Source organism: Dermacentor variabilis, chromosome 8 (assembly GCF_050947875.1).
Source record: "Dermacentor variabilis isolate Ectoservices chromosome 8, ASM5094787v1, whole genome shotgun sequence".
Lineage (NCBI taxonomy): Eukaryota > Metazoa > Arthropoda > Arachnida > Ixodida > Ixodidae > Dermacentor > Dermacentor variabilis.
In genome coordinates, this window is record NC_134575.1 from 14,409,098 (window position 1) to 14,422,138 (window position 13,041).

Consider the following 13,041-nt stretch of genomic DNA (forward strand, 5'->3'; position numbering starts at 1 on the left):
TCTGTCTGGGACCCTGGTCAAAAAACATTATCAGACACCACTCAGTCAGTCCACAACAGGTCAGCACGTTTCATCCACTCAAATTATTCCCGAACAGCTAGCGTTTCTTTAATGAAGTCAAACTGGCCTTACTAATTTGCAACTTCGAAGAAAGATTTTCCGTCTTCGCTTTTTCAGAAAATCCTTTACCAATATAACTCACTTAAGTAAGAATTCATTTCAGAACCTTCGTACATGTCGTCGCGTCTTGATCATCGATTTAAAGTGTTCATTCCTTTCTGTCGCACCCAAATGTTTTCTTCGATAGAACTCTGCCAAAAACCAGTGCCGAGTAGAACCGCCTTCCCCCCTTCATCGCCTGCGTCGAGCAGACATCATCTTTCAAGATTGCAATAACAGATTATATTTTGAGTTTATCACTCTAAATAATAATAATTGCTTGACCGTGTTCTACCTTTTTTGATTATTGTACCCACCCCCTCTATAATGCCCTTCTGGGCCCTGAGGCCCAGAATAATAAATAAATAAATAAATACTTTTGAATAAACTTTAAGAGCGTTGTCTTGATAAACATTGTAAGCCCTTTTTTGAATATACGTACGAAGCAAGGTGCACAAATGCATGATTTATAAAGCCAAATGAAAATAAAGCATGAGCTATTCTAACGTGGTATAGGTACACTTCTTTTGCCCCGTCGCGAATCAATCAACCATGGTTCCGAGCGCTTCTAATTAAGCGTGCTTACGTACTACTATGCATTCGTTGTTCTAAGAAGCGATACTTATACTATACAGGCTTGTCTACTTAATTGGAAGCACATAATAAAGATCCCCCTCGGTAGATATCGCGATGCTGTCCCATAAGCTTAGAGAGGTGGGCACTGCTTTAAACAAAATTAGCACAGTGGTGTAAACTAATTAACAAAGGTTTACTGCGCAACTATGTAATAACAAATTTAGAGCGCATGTGTAAGTTGCGGATTTGGAGCTGAACTGCAATAAAATTATATCCACTTAGCAAAGATCCTGCGGTCAGCGCCAGTTTTGAGGGGCATGCCCTGAGGTCTGTCGCTGACTGCTCTAAACTTGCAGTAGACACGTACCAGCACTGCAGTTACTATAATGCTAATAGAAAATAAATACTAAAATTTCTTTTATTTAGCTTAGATGAGTTTCTTCACAGTAGCGTACTCTTCAAGTAATCCATCTGATGTGCCAGAATTGAGATCCACGGTATATCTATATCAAAGTACATTTCTAATAAAATAAATCACCCAGTATGGCGCGTATTGAGATTTAGAATGTGTGGAGATTCTCGTCGAATTTACGCTTTAAACGTTACCTTTGGATGTCCAACATAAGAATAAGTTTCGCCTTCGCGTTTATTTAACCTTCGCACTAACTTGACAGCATGGCACCGGCTGCTGGTGAGAGGAATTACCTTCTTCATGTTGCTTGTTGTGAAGGCAGGCGTCAGGAGGCTGCGCATCTCCTTCCAGCGGTCACCCGGGGTGTTGACCAGGTTCTGCTTGTTGATGGGATGTACTCGTGCGAAACCTGATGAGACCTGTGGTAATGCGGGAACGGTTTCGTTTTGGTTAGTGTTGTTTCGAGTCCTTGCACGAATATGCAAGGACTCAAGATGCACGAATATGCAAGGAATAAACAAGATGCAAGGGCTACCGGTTAAAGAACGGAAATTTTGTTGTGGTGTCACTGAAAAAGACGGCTTTGATAAGGCCAAGCAGCAAGCCCACAATGGCGCCTGCTGTACTTCCAACGCTGTTGTTGAGATCACATTCAGACATCTTTCGCTCATCATAAAATGGATGTCAACTGCTTTCACCAAATGTAGTGTTCGACCCCTATATACGCTATTCGTTATGCTGACGATAATCTTCATTTTTTAGAGGATTCGTCAGCAGCCAAGTTGGCTCTTGTCGCTGATACGTATAGAAGAATGCCACAATTTTTATTCTGCCACAAGAGAGCAGCAGGCAGCGTGTCTCAACCAGAGCAGCTTAGGCAATCTCGAGCTCACGCCTCCCGGGCGACTGGCGATGTCGCTGCGGCGCCGAGCATTCCTCTTCAGTACCGACCTTTTTTTTTTCAGTTTACATCGGAGCTTGCCTTCGATTCAACGGAAATGACTATATGGGCTGTTTAGTGCAACATCTCCAAAAAAGTTGCCGTTTTACTCTAAAGGCGCAGGAATGGTCGACATGCCAAAGTATTAAACGTCTACACGAAAAGACTTGTCGTTTTATCGTCCCTATAGATTGCAGTAAACATTCTCTCACTACATAAATTAACATGTACAGTGCCACGCACGCATAGGCAAATATGACCAGATCTAACTCGATGACCCCGAACATTTGAGCTCACGGCCTTTGGTGTGATAAAGAACGCACGCAATTAAACGAGAGCGAACGCTTCGTTCTTCCTCTCGCTTCAACGCGTCTCTGAAACTTGACGCCACGTGACCTCCGGGCACCAGATGCAGGGGAAGACAGGGCCGACGAAGCCATCACCCCATCTCAGCTCGCCCTAAATTTTCACCTGCCGGAGACCGGTTCCCGAAAATAAGGTGCGCGCGTAGTGCATGCACTCTGCCACGCGGACAGCCAGCGCAGTAACGGCCGGTCTAGACGAGCAGACAGGCGCGCGCGCTCTCCCAGGGCGTGCGCGCCTAGTCCCGTTAAGCACCTCCCCCGCGCCCTTTACGAACGCTACATCGCGTGACCACCAAAATTGGGTACACGGAGAGACAGCGCGGCGTGAAGCCGCCATCCTTCACGGTTCATCCTGGCACGCTTTACCTCTCACCCACAGTATACGGCGCGCGGGGTGAATAAGCTCGTACTGAACTTTGAGTTTTATGGAACATCACGGCGAAGGCGACGACGAAAAATGGCCTGGAGTGTTCCTATCAATGCTACCGCAATGAAACTGGCATAGCGCAAGTAAAAATTCCCTGACACAGAAGGTTCACGGAACCATACGCAGCATTAGGTGTAATCCCGCGTACTGTCTTGGTGAAAACTTCCTAAGCCACAGCATGCATGAGCACGTTGACCTCCGTATGGGTGATGGGTTTCCTGAAGGAATTATGATGTTCGAAATCTGCGGCTCGTGACAAAGAATGTTTTTCCTCTTCAAAACATTGCAGCTGTTAGAATGAACGCAGGCTCCACAACAGGACAGGAATTCAATGCGTTTGTGTATGCTGTGGTCTTATAACTTTTGATGGAAAAGTAATATTTGTGTCCTTGCCGGCGTGTTTGCGCTACATCAACTTTTGATGGCACTTTCGGCAGCGCGGCAAATTTGGACAACTGCCCCTGTGTGAGCCCTTGTGTGACTATCACTTTACCGCACTGTAAGCAATTTCAATGCAGAAGACTGCTGCGGAGACGGAAGCAAACTTGAATAAAAGGAAATAATGGAAGTAAGTTATAGAGTATTCTGAAGGTGAAGCCAAACAATGATGACAGTCTTCAGGAAACTATTAATATAAAGTAATCTCTGTCCTTTCCCTCTTGTCTTGTAGTTCCAACAGTGTCCGTTGTCTGAGACAAATGATGCTCTGATTGTTGATCTCTCCTCCTCTCCTCCTATGTGTCCTTTAATACGCCTGCCCGCCACTCTCTCTCTCTCTCTCTCTCTCTCTCTCTCTCTCTCTCTCTCTCTCTTTCTCTCTCTCTCTCTGTGAACTGTTGATAAGCTGCTGCAACAAAACGATCAGATTGAACTTACGCCTCGGCTATGAAAGTTGCCAAAATCCTTTATCTGTATTTTCTTGATTAGCTCGGGATCCTTGATGATAATAACTGGAAAGGCACCATTGTAGAACCTGCAAGAAAGATGCCTCAAAACTGAATGAAGGGCATTAAGGTGGTAGGTCACATTCAAAAGTAATTTTTTTTTCAGAAACATGATCTTTTTTTTACTTTGACGTTTTATGTATGCCCAAACATTCAGCAACATGTTGCAAAAGATTGTCCACCTTATCGCCATTAGTTAGTTTGGAAGTTACATTGAGTTTTCCAACCTATATCATTGCTTAGCGAAACCGAAAATCAGTACTTTTTCTTTTATATAAATATTAGCGAAAATATTTTTTTATGCTGTCGTCGAGCTGCCACGTGAGCAAAAGTAGACTCTAGTGCCTCACATTGGGGCTCCAGCTATGAAGCTGGTGCATTTTAGGACTATGTGTTGTTTTGAAATCTTTCCCATGGTTTGAACATTTGTTTACGTTTTTCTCAAAGCAAGATTTTGCTCCACCTTATGTTACGCAAAACTTGATGACTTCTTAAATAAACATTTTGATATCAAGTTATGCTCAATCATTTCTCACATAGAGATGTGTGCAAACAACTAGAACAAAAGAAATTGATGCAATATTTGTACATCTATAGCTCACTTTGCTAATAAATTTGGTCAAAATTGGCAATTTTCGTTCACTTTTCTTAGTTTTATGAACATTTCTTACAAAATATTTATCACATTGCAGTTATCCTAGGTCATTGCACAGGGCTTCCATGTGGCTACATAAATGTCAACGCTTTACTCAATTCAGCAACTCGTAAGTTGCTTATCACTGCTGGCGAGACTAGCACTTTTACCCCATTTTATGAGAAAAATAACCTGCCAGAAAGGGAGCCATTTTCTGCATCTTAAATAGTTGAATAAGCTAAATAAGACATGATTATTCAGGAAACAAGTTATTTGAATCTTCGCACCAGACTTTATTTTTTTCTGTTTGTTTATGGTCTATCACCTTAAATTCATTAGAGCGTCATTGCTCTCACCTTTGGCGCGTCAGGAAATACTTTATGCTAGGCAGAGATGAATCCCTCTAATCGAGCTGTATTTCGGGGACAGTTTATTTTTATTACGGTATTAAAGAGATTGGGCTAGAACACGCGTACACTTTATGTGATATTACGCTACTTATACTGGTCGCTGAAAGACTGCTAACGTGCTTCAAAAGATCTTTGTATTTTTGAGTATGAGCACCAAAGTTTGTGCGCGAAGCTAACAAAAAATTTGGTTTCGACGACCGAGCTTACAATTAAACCTTTAATATAATATCCGCAGTGAATGCTAAACGCGACAGAAATGCTATGCGAATACAGTGTAAAAAAACGTTCTTTTTGTGTGCTCTCAGTGAATTCACTATCGCCACTCTACGTAGGATTACTTAATGATTTCAAATCTCTTTAAGTAAGAAGTTGCATGATTAAAACACTGGAAGCGTTGTGTAGAGGGAATTACGTATTATGTTATGAGTGAAAACAAAAACGAAGTAATCGCAATGCAGTGGGATCTATATCGGGTAGAAACAATGAGAATTTATTTATGTGAATTGTGTGATTTATTGATATTATTCATGAAAGCTATTGGCACTGTTGGCGAATTGAGTGTCGATACGGACTGGGAAGTAATGTTTTTTTTTTTGGTATCACGAATTTTTCGATGTTCACGTGTCGTGTACTACTTATACCAAAGGAAAATGACTTACCCCATGAAGTCTCCATACTTTTCTAACCATTCTTTGAATGCAACTGCTGATCCCTGAAAGATGAAGGGAAAGAAAACGCGCCTTTCTCACTTTAAGTAAACCGCAGTTTGTCATGAGTAGACCAACAGAAGACACTGGATCTTTCGCTAAAATTATCCGCATGCGTGTACATAATTCCCGAAATTATTAAAACACAGGGAAAAAGAAAACAGAAGAAAATACAGAGGGAAAAGGAAGTAAGCAAAGAACGAGATGGATTTGAGACTTCCAGTAACTCTATCAGATAATGTGAAACTTTCTTTAACAGTCTCGCTGGAACGCCTCCCTACTTGGGTTGGTATTAGCGATGAAGGATAATTCGAATAACCCAATAATTGTATCCCGCAATACGATTACCCTTCATCGATGTCCACATTTTAATTTACCCGACCTAATCGATTAGACCTGTTCGATTAATCGTTTAGATAGTTTGACAGGAATGGCGCGAAAATTTTGAAATGGTACTGGAATGGCGGCACACAAGTATTGATTGCGGCTCTGGTAGAGCGACTGTCGACTGTTTTTTCGAGTGCTGGATGATGTCGAGTTGAGCGCTTCTCACTATACCCCCACCGCACCCGCCATCACGTCTCCCAAAGCCGGAGGCTTGAAATGGCCTCGTAATGTAAGGCACACTACAACAACCCAGCCTTTGTTCGTCGTGCCACTCCCAGTCCGCTAAAGACGGGGCACAGCATTCGCACTGGTTCGGAGCTTGTGTTTAACATGGCGATGGAGTTCATGTCGATTCCAGAAAATCTATAGCGTCCGAGCGTCTACGTACGAGCGTCTGCTAGTTCTGTGGCCATGTAAAGAAGGTGTCAGCTTCACACAAACATCCCAGCCAATTGGCATTCCTTAGCTGTGCAGAAAAGAGCAGGTGGTTTAAAATCTCAAACGAATAAATTTGCTTTCCATTGCGAATACAACAATTTCTTGCATAATTCAGTTGGACTTCACCTTCCGCTATTGCCATTTTTCTTAGTTCTTGTTTAATCTAATGTACATAGATTAACTAGAGCCATGTATATTATTTAGGCGCCATTTTATTGCTTACAGTGTCTATATTTTCAAAAGGCACTAGTGCCAACTATATTTATTCTTTATCAAGTTGAAGATGATCCTTTATCGAACGTTTATACATTTGTGTTTAAAACTTGGTTCCACGTCTCGAACATTAAAGTAGGGCTCTACAAAAGTGGATAACTGCAGAAGGGATGGACGTTGCGCTAGTTGGTGTTCCATTCGGAAGCTAACTTTAGGGGTTAGTCAGCGCATGTGTAGTCGATCTTTCTTAGTCGTCCTCTTACGCGGTTTTCTCTTCCGAATAGATAACGTATCAAGATTTTTTAAATTTCCCGGCAAAAGTTTCGATTAATCAATTAATTGATAAAAAACTCTCCATCAAAAGCGATTAATCGATTAAAAGCTAAGATGATGAGTTAGTAATCATTATTTGAATAAAAAAACTAATCGATCATCCTTAGTCCTTACGTTCTTTTGCGAACGGAGAATACAAAAAAAAGAATATTAGTGAAGAGCACTTATTCAAGTAATTATTGAGAGTTGCCGCACAAAGAATGCACGGAATAATTTCGTATTTATGCATGCCTTGCATTTGAAACATCCACAATGCGGCATGGGCTAACTTGAACTAGGTACGATATATCGCTACAAGGAGTGTAAAAAAAAATATGGATCGGTGGAAATATACAGTAGTTGAAAAGGATGTGAAATACAGCAGACAGGAATACCAGTTCGCAGAGTATCATAGCAGCAGCAATACTAGCAATGTTAACGTCAATTAAGTACTTACTACCATTCTTCCTACAATGAATTTAGCTCCCCAATTTCTATAACCGCTAAGCGTCAACGCCGGATTGCCTATACTAAATTCAATCACTCTGCTGCAATACCTAAATGCTCAGAAAGTGAATGCTAATGGACACGCACTAAGTGTTGCGTAATGACACCATCCTTGCTGCACTGCATGTTTACTCAGAGGGACATTACCTTAAGAATAAGTTCTGAAAGATTTCCAGAAATAAAGCTGGGCGGTGGTCCTGGAATCCCAAGGTCCCTGAAGAAAGACAGGCGTCTCTTGCGTTGTCTGAAAATGCAGTCAAAATTTGTGCTGGTGACATCATCATATCACCATCATCAGCCTATATTTATGTCCACAGCAGGACGTAGGCCGCTTCCAGCGGTCTCTAATTAGGCATGTCTTGTGCTAGCCGATTTTAACTTGCGCTTGCAAATTTCCTCATTTCATCACGCCGCCTAATTTTCTGCCATCCACGACTGCACTTACCATCCCTTGGCCCCCACTGTGTAACTAATGTTCCACCGGCTATCTATTTTACGCATTACAAGGCCTGCCCAGCTCCATTGTTCCTTAGTGCCAACTAGAATATCGGCTATCCCCATTTACTCTCCGATCCACACCGCTCTCTCAACGTTACGCTCACGTTACGCTCACGTCAACGCTCACAACGTTACGCCTAATAGTTTTTGATTCCATCGATCTTTGCGCAGTCCTTTCCTTGCTCTCGGGCTTATTTGTTAACCTCCAAGTTTCTACCCTGTATGTTAGCACCGCAAGAATGCAATGATTGTACGCTTTTCTTTTCAGCGACAGTGGTAAGCATCCAGTCAGGATTTAGCAATGCCTGCCGTAAGCACTCCAACCCATTTTTATTCGTCTATGAATTTCATTCTCATAGCCAGGGACCCCTGTGAGTAAGTGACCTAGATAAACGCACCCCTGTGTCTAAAGGCTGTCTGACGCTGGTGAACTCTTGTTTCCTTGCCAGGTTATTGAACATTGTCTTTGTCATTTGAAAAGTAATCGTAATGCCCACTTTTGCACTTTCTCGGTTAAGGTCGACAATAATTTGTTGCGATTTACCTCCAGCGTAGCTGATATATCCCACGGAAAATATTTTGCTTGCTTAACGGCTTCTGCAAACGGCGGTTTCCGAGCGCTCTATAAAGCGCTTCCAAATGACCCATCATGTTCGAATGGCTGAAAAGCGGCGCTTCCTGAACTTTCGAATGGTCTTTGTCGATGGCCTGACTCCAAACGAGAGCGCCAAGAGGCGCTCCCAGCATCACTGTCTAAGCAACCAAGAAATCTGGTCCCTTTCCCGTCACATGAAATCACCCGTGCCCGTAATCGCTCTGGCGAAGGGGGACTGTCGCTCTGTTCATGACGATGATAACTGTCATTTACGTATATGCGATCATAACCGTTGCTTTACATGTAAACGCATCAAGTGGTAGATGCGACTTCGCGAGTGCTTTCAAAATTTGCCCTCAGGTTTCACTTCCTTCCTTCTCACTGCTTGGAAAAGTAGCCAGCTGTCCGGTTGGAAAAAGATATGCCAAACTTGGACCCAGAATGCCTATGGAATTGGTCCACTTTGATTCGGTCAGTTAGGGTTCAAGAATTAACGCGCACATCCGAAGAAGCCACTTGTCATAAGAGTTAAAGATGTACAAAAATGGACAAAAAGCTGTCGTCTTCGGCTTGAAGGCATCGCTTGTCACGTCAGGATAAGAGGTGTTTCAAATAGCACAGATCCTCTCTTCGAGCATAGATTGGCTCGGACTGCACAGAATGTAGAAATTTATTGCTCATAAATAAAAAAAATATTCACAAAAACCGAAAAGGAACTGCATAGATTCTACAGCCGTTTTACGTGAGCGTATCGGAGCCATGCACTTCGTAAGTGCTAAGAGCATTGCACAGTGTCCTTCTTTCAAGTGTGGGCCATAGTTTCATTTTGAGAGCCTGAATGATTCCGTCAATCCAAATTATACAACGTTTAAGGAATTGACAGAGTCGTTCAGTATTATGCGCTGTTCTATTAAGAGGTCTGTGTGCTTTGGATGCGCCCATCAATTGACATTTTATGCCCGGAATATGTACCGGGATTTAATGTTTAATAATGAAGAACAGAAGTGCGACGCTGGCACTACTATGGAGGAAACCGTTTCCTGGTCCCCACCGTCGGCTAGCAATGTAGGAAGGCACAAGATTGACAGAAAAAAAAAGATAATTGGCAGGCACAATTAGGGTGCATATATGAGAATTCTGAAAATTCCTTTTCAGTGAAACTGAATAAGTTCTAGCAAAAGAGACCGCTTGACGGGAAGATGAAGAGAATAACAGTGGTAGAGCAAGGAATATCCCTAAATGCACAAGCTTGGCCATGGGATCTGTCTGCACTGACGAAGACAAAAAAGATTGCTGAGATTCGCCGACTTGGAAAGATCACAGCAGTTGACCTTTAAGAATTCATTTCTTCATAGAGAAATACTTGCTGTAAAGCATTCAGCGCAGGTTGAAGAATAACCTAATACTTGAAAACGTGCATGCGTGGCGCACACAGTAATCCCACATCATCTCAGAAGTTTCTGCGTTAAAGGCTTATTGCCTCCCAGCATCGTTGAATTGGTTTGAAGGCTCCGGCTGGGTATTATTCATATCGGAGGCCACGAGTTCTACAAAAGATGCCTCCATTAAAATGACACAGTATCTAGTGACAGGTCGTTGTTCACAGCAACGTCACCGATGCTCTCTGCGTTGTTTTCCGCCAACCGCATAATTTTTAGTGCATGCTCTCTACATCGTACTTGCTATGTTTGAGGCTCTTAATCTTCATAATCATTGTCATGAATACCTAAACTCCACTCAATTTAACGAGCACGAAGACGAAACACTGCACAGCAACGCACACCACCTGCACACCACCTTCTCAAAAGCAACTTGTATTTGATGCATGCAACGCCATCCTTGCGCGTTACTGCATAGCCTGTTTACGAGCTACAATATACATGGACAGACGCCACCACCCCAAGTAGTTGTGTGGAGCTCTACACCTTGCAAAAACTACTGGTCGTTAATGTGCCGTGGTCGGCGGGTCTGATACCGAATTACGAATTATTGAAATCACATGTGTCGCAATCACCGCACCCGCAGTGGCCTAACTAGCGGCTATTGCATTGAGCTGTTAAGCACGAGGTACCAGATTCGATTGCCAGGCGCAGCAAAGAATCAGACAAGGAAAGCTTAGCTTTAATCCGCTTTGCACACCTTAGACTCGGTTGCACGAAACATTTCTCTACAGCCTGGTAAATTTACAATATATATATATATATATATATATACATTGTAAATTTACGAACATTTACCCCTTTCCATCAACGCTGGGCGACTTATGCATGCTGCATCACTTCTGACCCACAGACTTTTTTTGCGCATGTCCTTTCTTTTGTTTTCAATAATATCATTCGCGTGTGAGAATTCTTCAGGGATACTTACATGACGAACCAAGCTGCGAACGCGATGACCAAACTCAATGCCAATGGCACAAGCATAGCTCAATTGCGTGAAGGTTAACACCGCATGTGCACAAAGATTCGGGCCGCAAGGTGTTGTGAGCCTCTCTCGTGCCGACACGCTGCGGTTTGTTGTTGGGGTGGAGATTGCAACAGCAAGAGGCACTCTTACATTATCTCCAGTTTTGGCACGCAGTACTCATGTCAGCACTCTTTGTGCTCACGAGTGCATCGTTCAGGGGTGGTTACGACTAATGTCATGAACCGTCGTATCAGCACTATCAGTAGAGCGAGCGACGTGGTAGTAAAGGGACAATGCAATAACCTCTTTTCTCCGGTTGCTTACTCTTGCTTCACTCATGGCAAATGTTTTGTTTGACCTAAGGTGCATGCTTAAAACTAGAAACATATTAGGGTTCCTAACATGTTGGTAGTCATGATCTACACCGCACGCGATGTGACTTCTCGATTATAAGGCACAATTTTTCTGTTGATTGAGCTGACTGTATCAAGCTCGTCATTTCTGAATACTGAAACAAGACCGAGCATTCCACAGAAATTCGGTAGACACATCCATCACGATTGCATTCGCACAAAGCTTTAGCCGACTGTCTTTTGATACTAACAAGCATCAGAAACTGTAAGGAAAAATATTCGTTATAAAATGGATGGACAAAAGCGTTTACTACAGAGAAGGAACCTTATAAGCCTCTTGGCTGGTTCTTTCCTTCGAAAGGCGTAAAATAACTACAAAAATATTGCACAGCCAATGATGATGTCCTGTGTAGTACTCTGAGTAATAGAAAAATGAAATATAATAGGCGACACTAATGGTATTACTGTCGTAGAGGAGTAGCCCTATGTGTGAATACAAAACTCCTACGTGAATTACACAACATGTTTTCACTTCAATGTTGGACTTAAGTTGTGCACGAAGAGCGTAGTTAATTATTTTGTTCGTGAGATGGAAGGGAACGTAATTTCGAAACTGAAAGCCTAAAGTGTGTTTGAAAAAGTAAAAAAAGTAAGATATACAAACGCGGTAATTCATATGCCAGAACGTAAGTGGAGTCTCGTATAGCAATGCCAGAAGATGTTCTTTCACATTAAAAATTGAATTAATTCGTTAAGGAAATGTGATTTTCATGTGTTGTTGGGAACGTCATCTGGAGAAGGTCTTACCAGCGAAATTATAATGCTGAAAGATCTGTCGGAACAACTCGCTAATGTTTCGTAATTTTCTTCTATCCTAAAAAGCTGAATTTATGTCAGAACGTTTCCTAAAATGATGAAGAAAGTAACTAAAGATAACCTATATCCTTGCCGCTACCTTAGGTTATGCGTTGAATTTCGCCTGCCTAAATCGAAATTTGATAGTATAGGAATGGCGTAGTATAAGTGATATGCTTGGCATTACTAGGTGCAGGGCACTGTGGCCATTTGAATTGCGGATCAAATGTGCCTGGGTGATTCTCATTGAGATTACACGGAGCAAATTGAATTGGTACCACATCCACTGTGTAACTTAAGGGAAGCGTATTACAGCAACGGGATGATTGTAAATTGAATGGAGTAATTGAAATTGAATTGTAAATTGAACTCGCACACAGTCAGAGGATTGGATATGATGAAATACCGAGATTTGCAGTCTAAGGGTGTGCTCGATATCCGCCGGAAATGGGGGATGCGGAAATCTACGGGACAGGCTTTTGACTTGCATAGTAGTTAGCACGGACCGACGATAAGCATGTGGATGTAATCTGTAATTTCGCAGTACCACATCCATTGCCTTTCCGGCCTCTATAGTAATCTTTTCTAAAAAAGTCAAAGCAACTATAATACGGTTCATTCTTGTGTTATCTGCTAAGCTAGCACAATTTTGGCGCCCTGAATCATGCTCTTTGCCACAAATAATATAGCCCACCGACGCTGTCTCTCTCGAGTCATTCAAATTGCTGCAGCTATGTGCATTGGTGCATGAACTAACCCTTGCTAGAGCGATTTATTAATTTCACCGTACACTGGAAAGTGTTCAAGAGCCTCACAAGTGTCGATCACGGTGTGGTTGTATTTTACTAGAATATGAAGAAACCTCTACGATTAAAAATCTTATAGGCAACCTTCTAGAGAATT

At 42.3% G+C, this 13,041-nt stretch overlaps 1 protein-coding gene across 2 annotated transcripts in view; it reads right to left on the reverse strand.

The window, feature by feature from the left end:
* Positions 1 to 11,059, reverse strand: part of LOC142589678 (cytochrome P450 9e2-like) — a 30,401-nt gene extending 19,342 nt beyond the window's left edge. The window contains exons 1-5 of one of the 2 annotated variants that reach the window (XM_075701219.1): positions 10,892 to 11,059; positions 7,579 to 7,675; positions 5,527 to 5,579; positions 3,756 to 3,852; positions 1,441 to 1,566 (exon numbers count right to left, since the gene is read on the reverse strand). In XM_075701219.1, the coding sequence (XP_075557334.1) occupies positions 1,441 to 1,566; positions 3,756 to 3,852; positions 5,527 to 5,579; positions 7,579 to 7,675; positions 10,892 to 10,947 (429 nt within the window). In that variant the 5' untranslated portion in view covers positions 10,948 to 11,059. The remainder of the gene's footprint in view (positions 1 to 1,440; positions 1,567 to 3,755; positions 3,853 to 5,526; positions 5,580 to 7,578; positions 7,676 to 10,891) is intronic. The other variant, XM_075701220.1, reaches the window with a different exon arrangement.
* Positions 11,060 to 13,041: the final 1,982 nt, after the last annotated feature.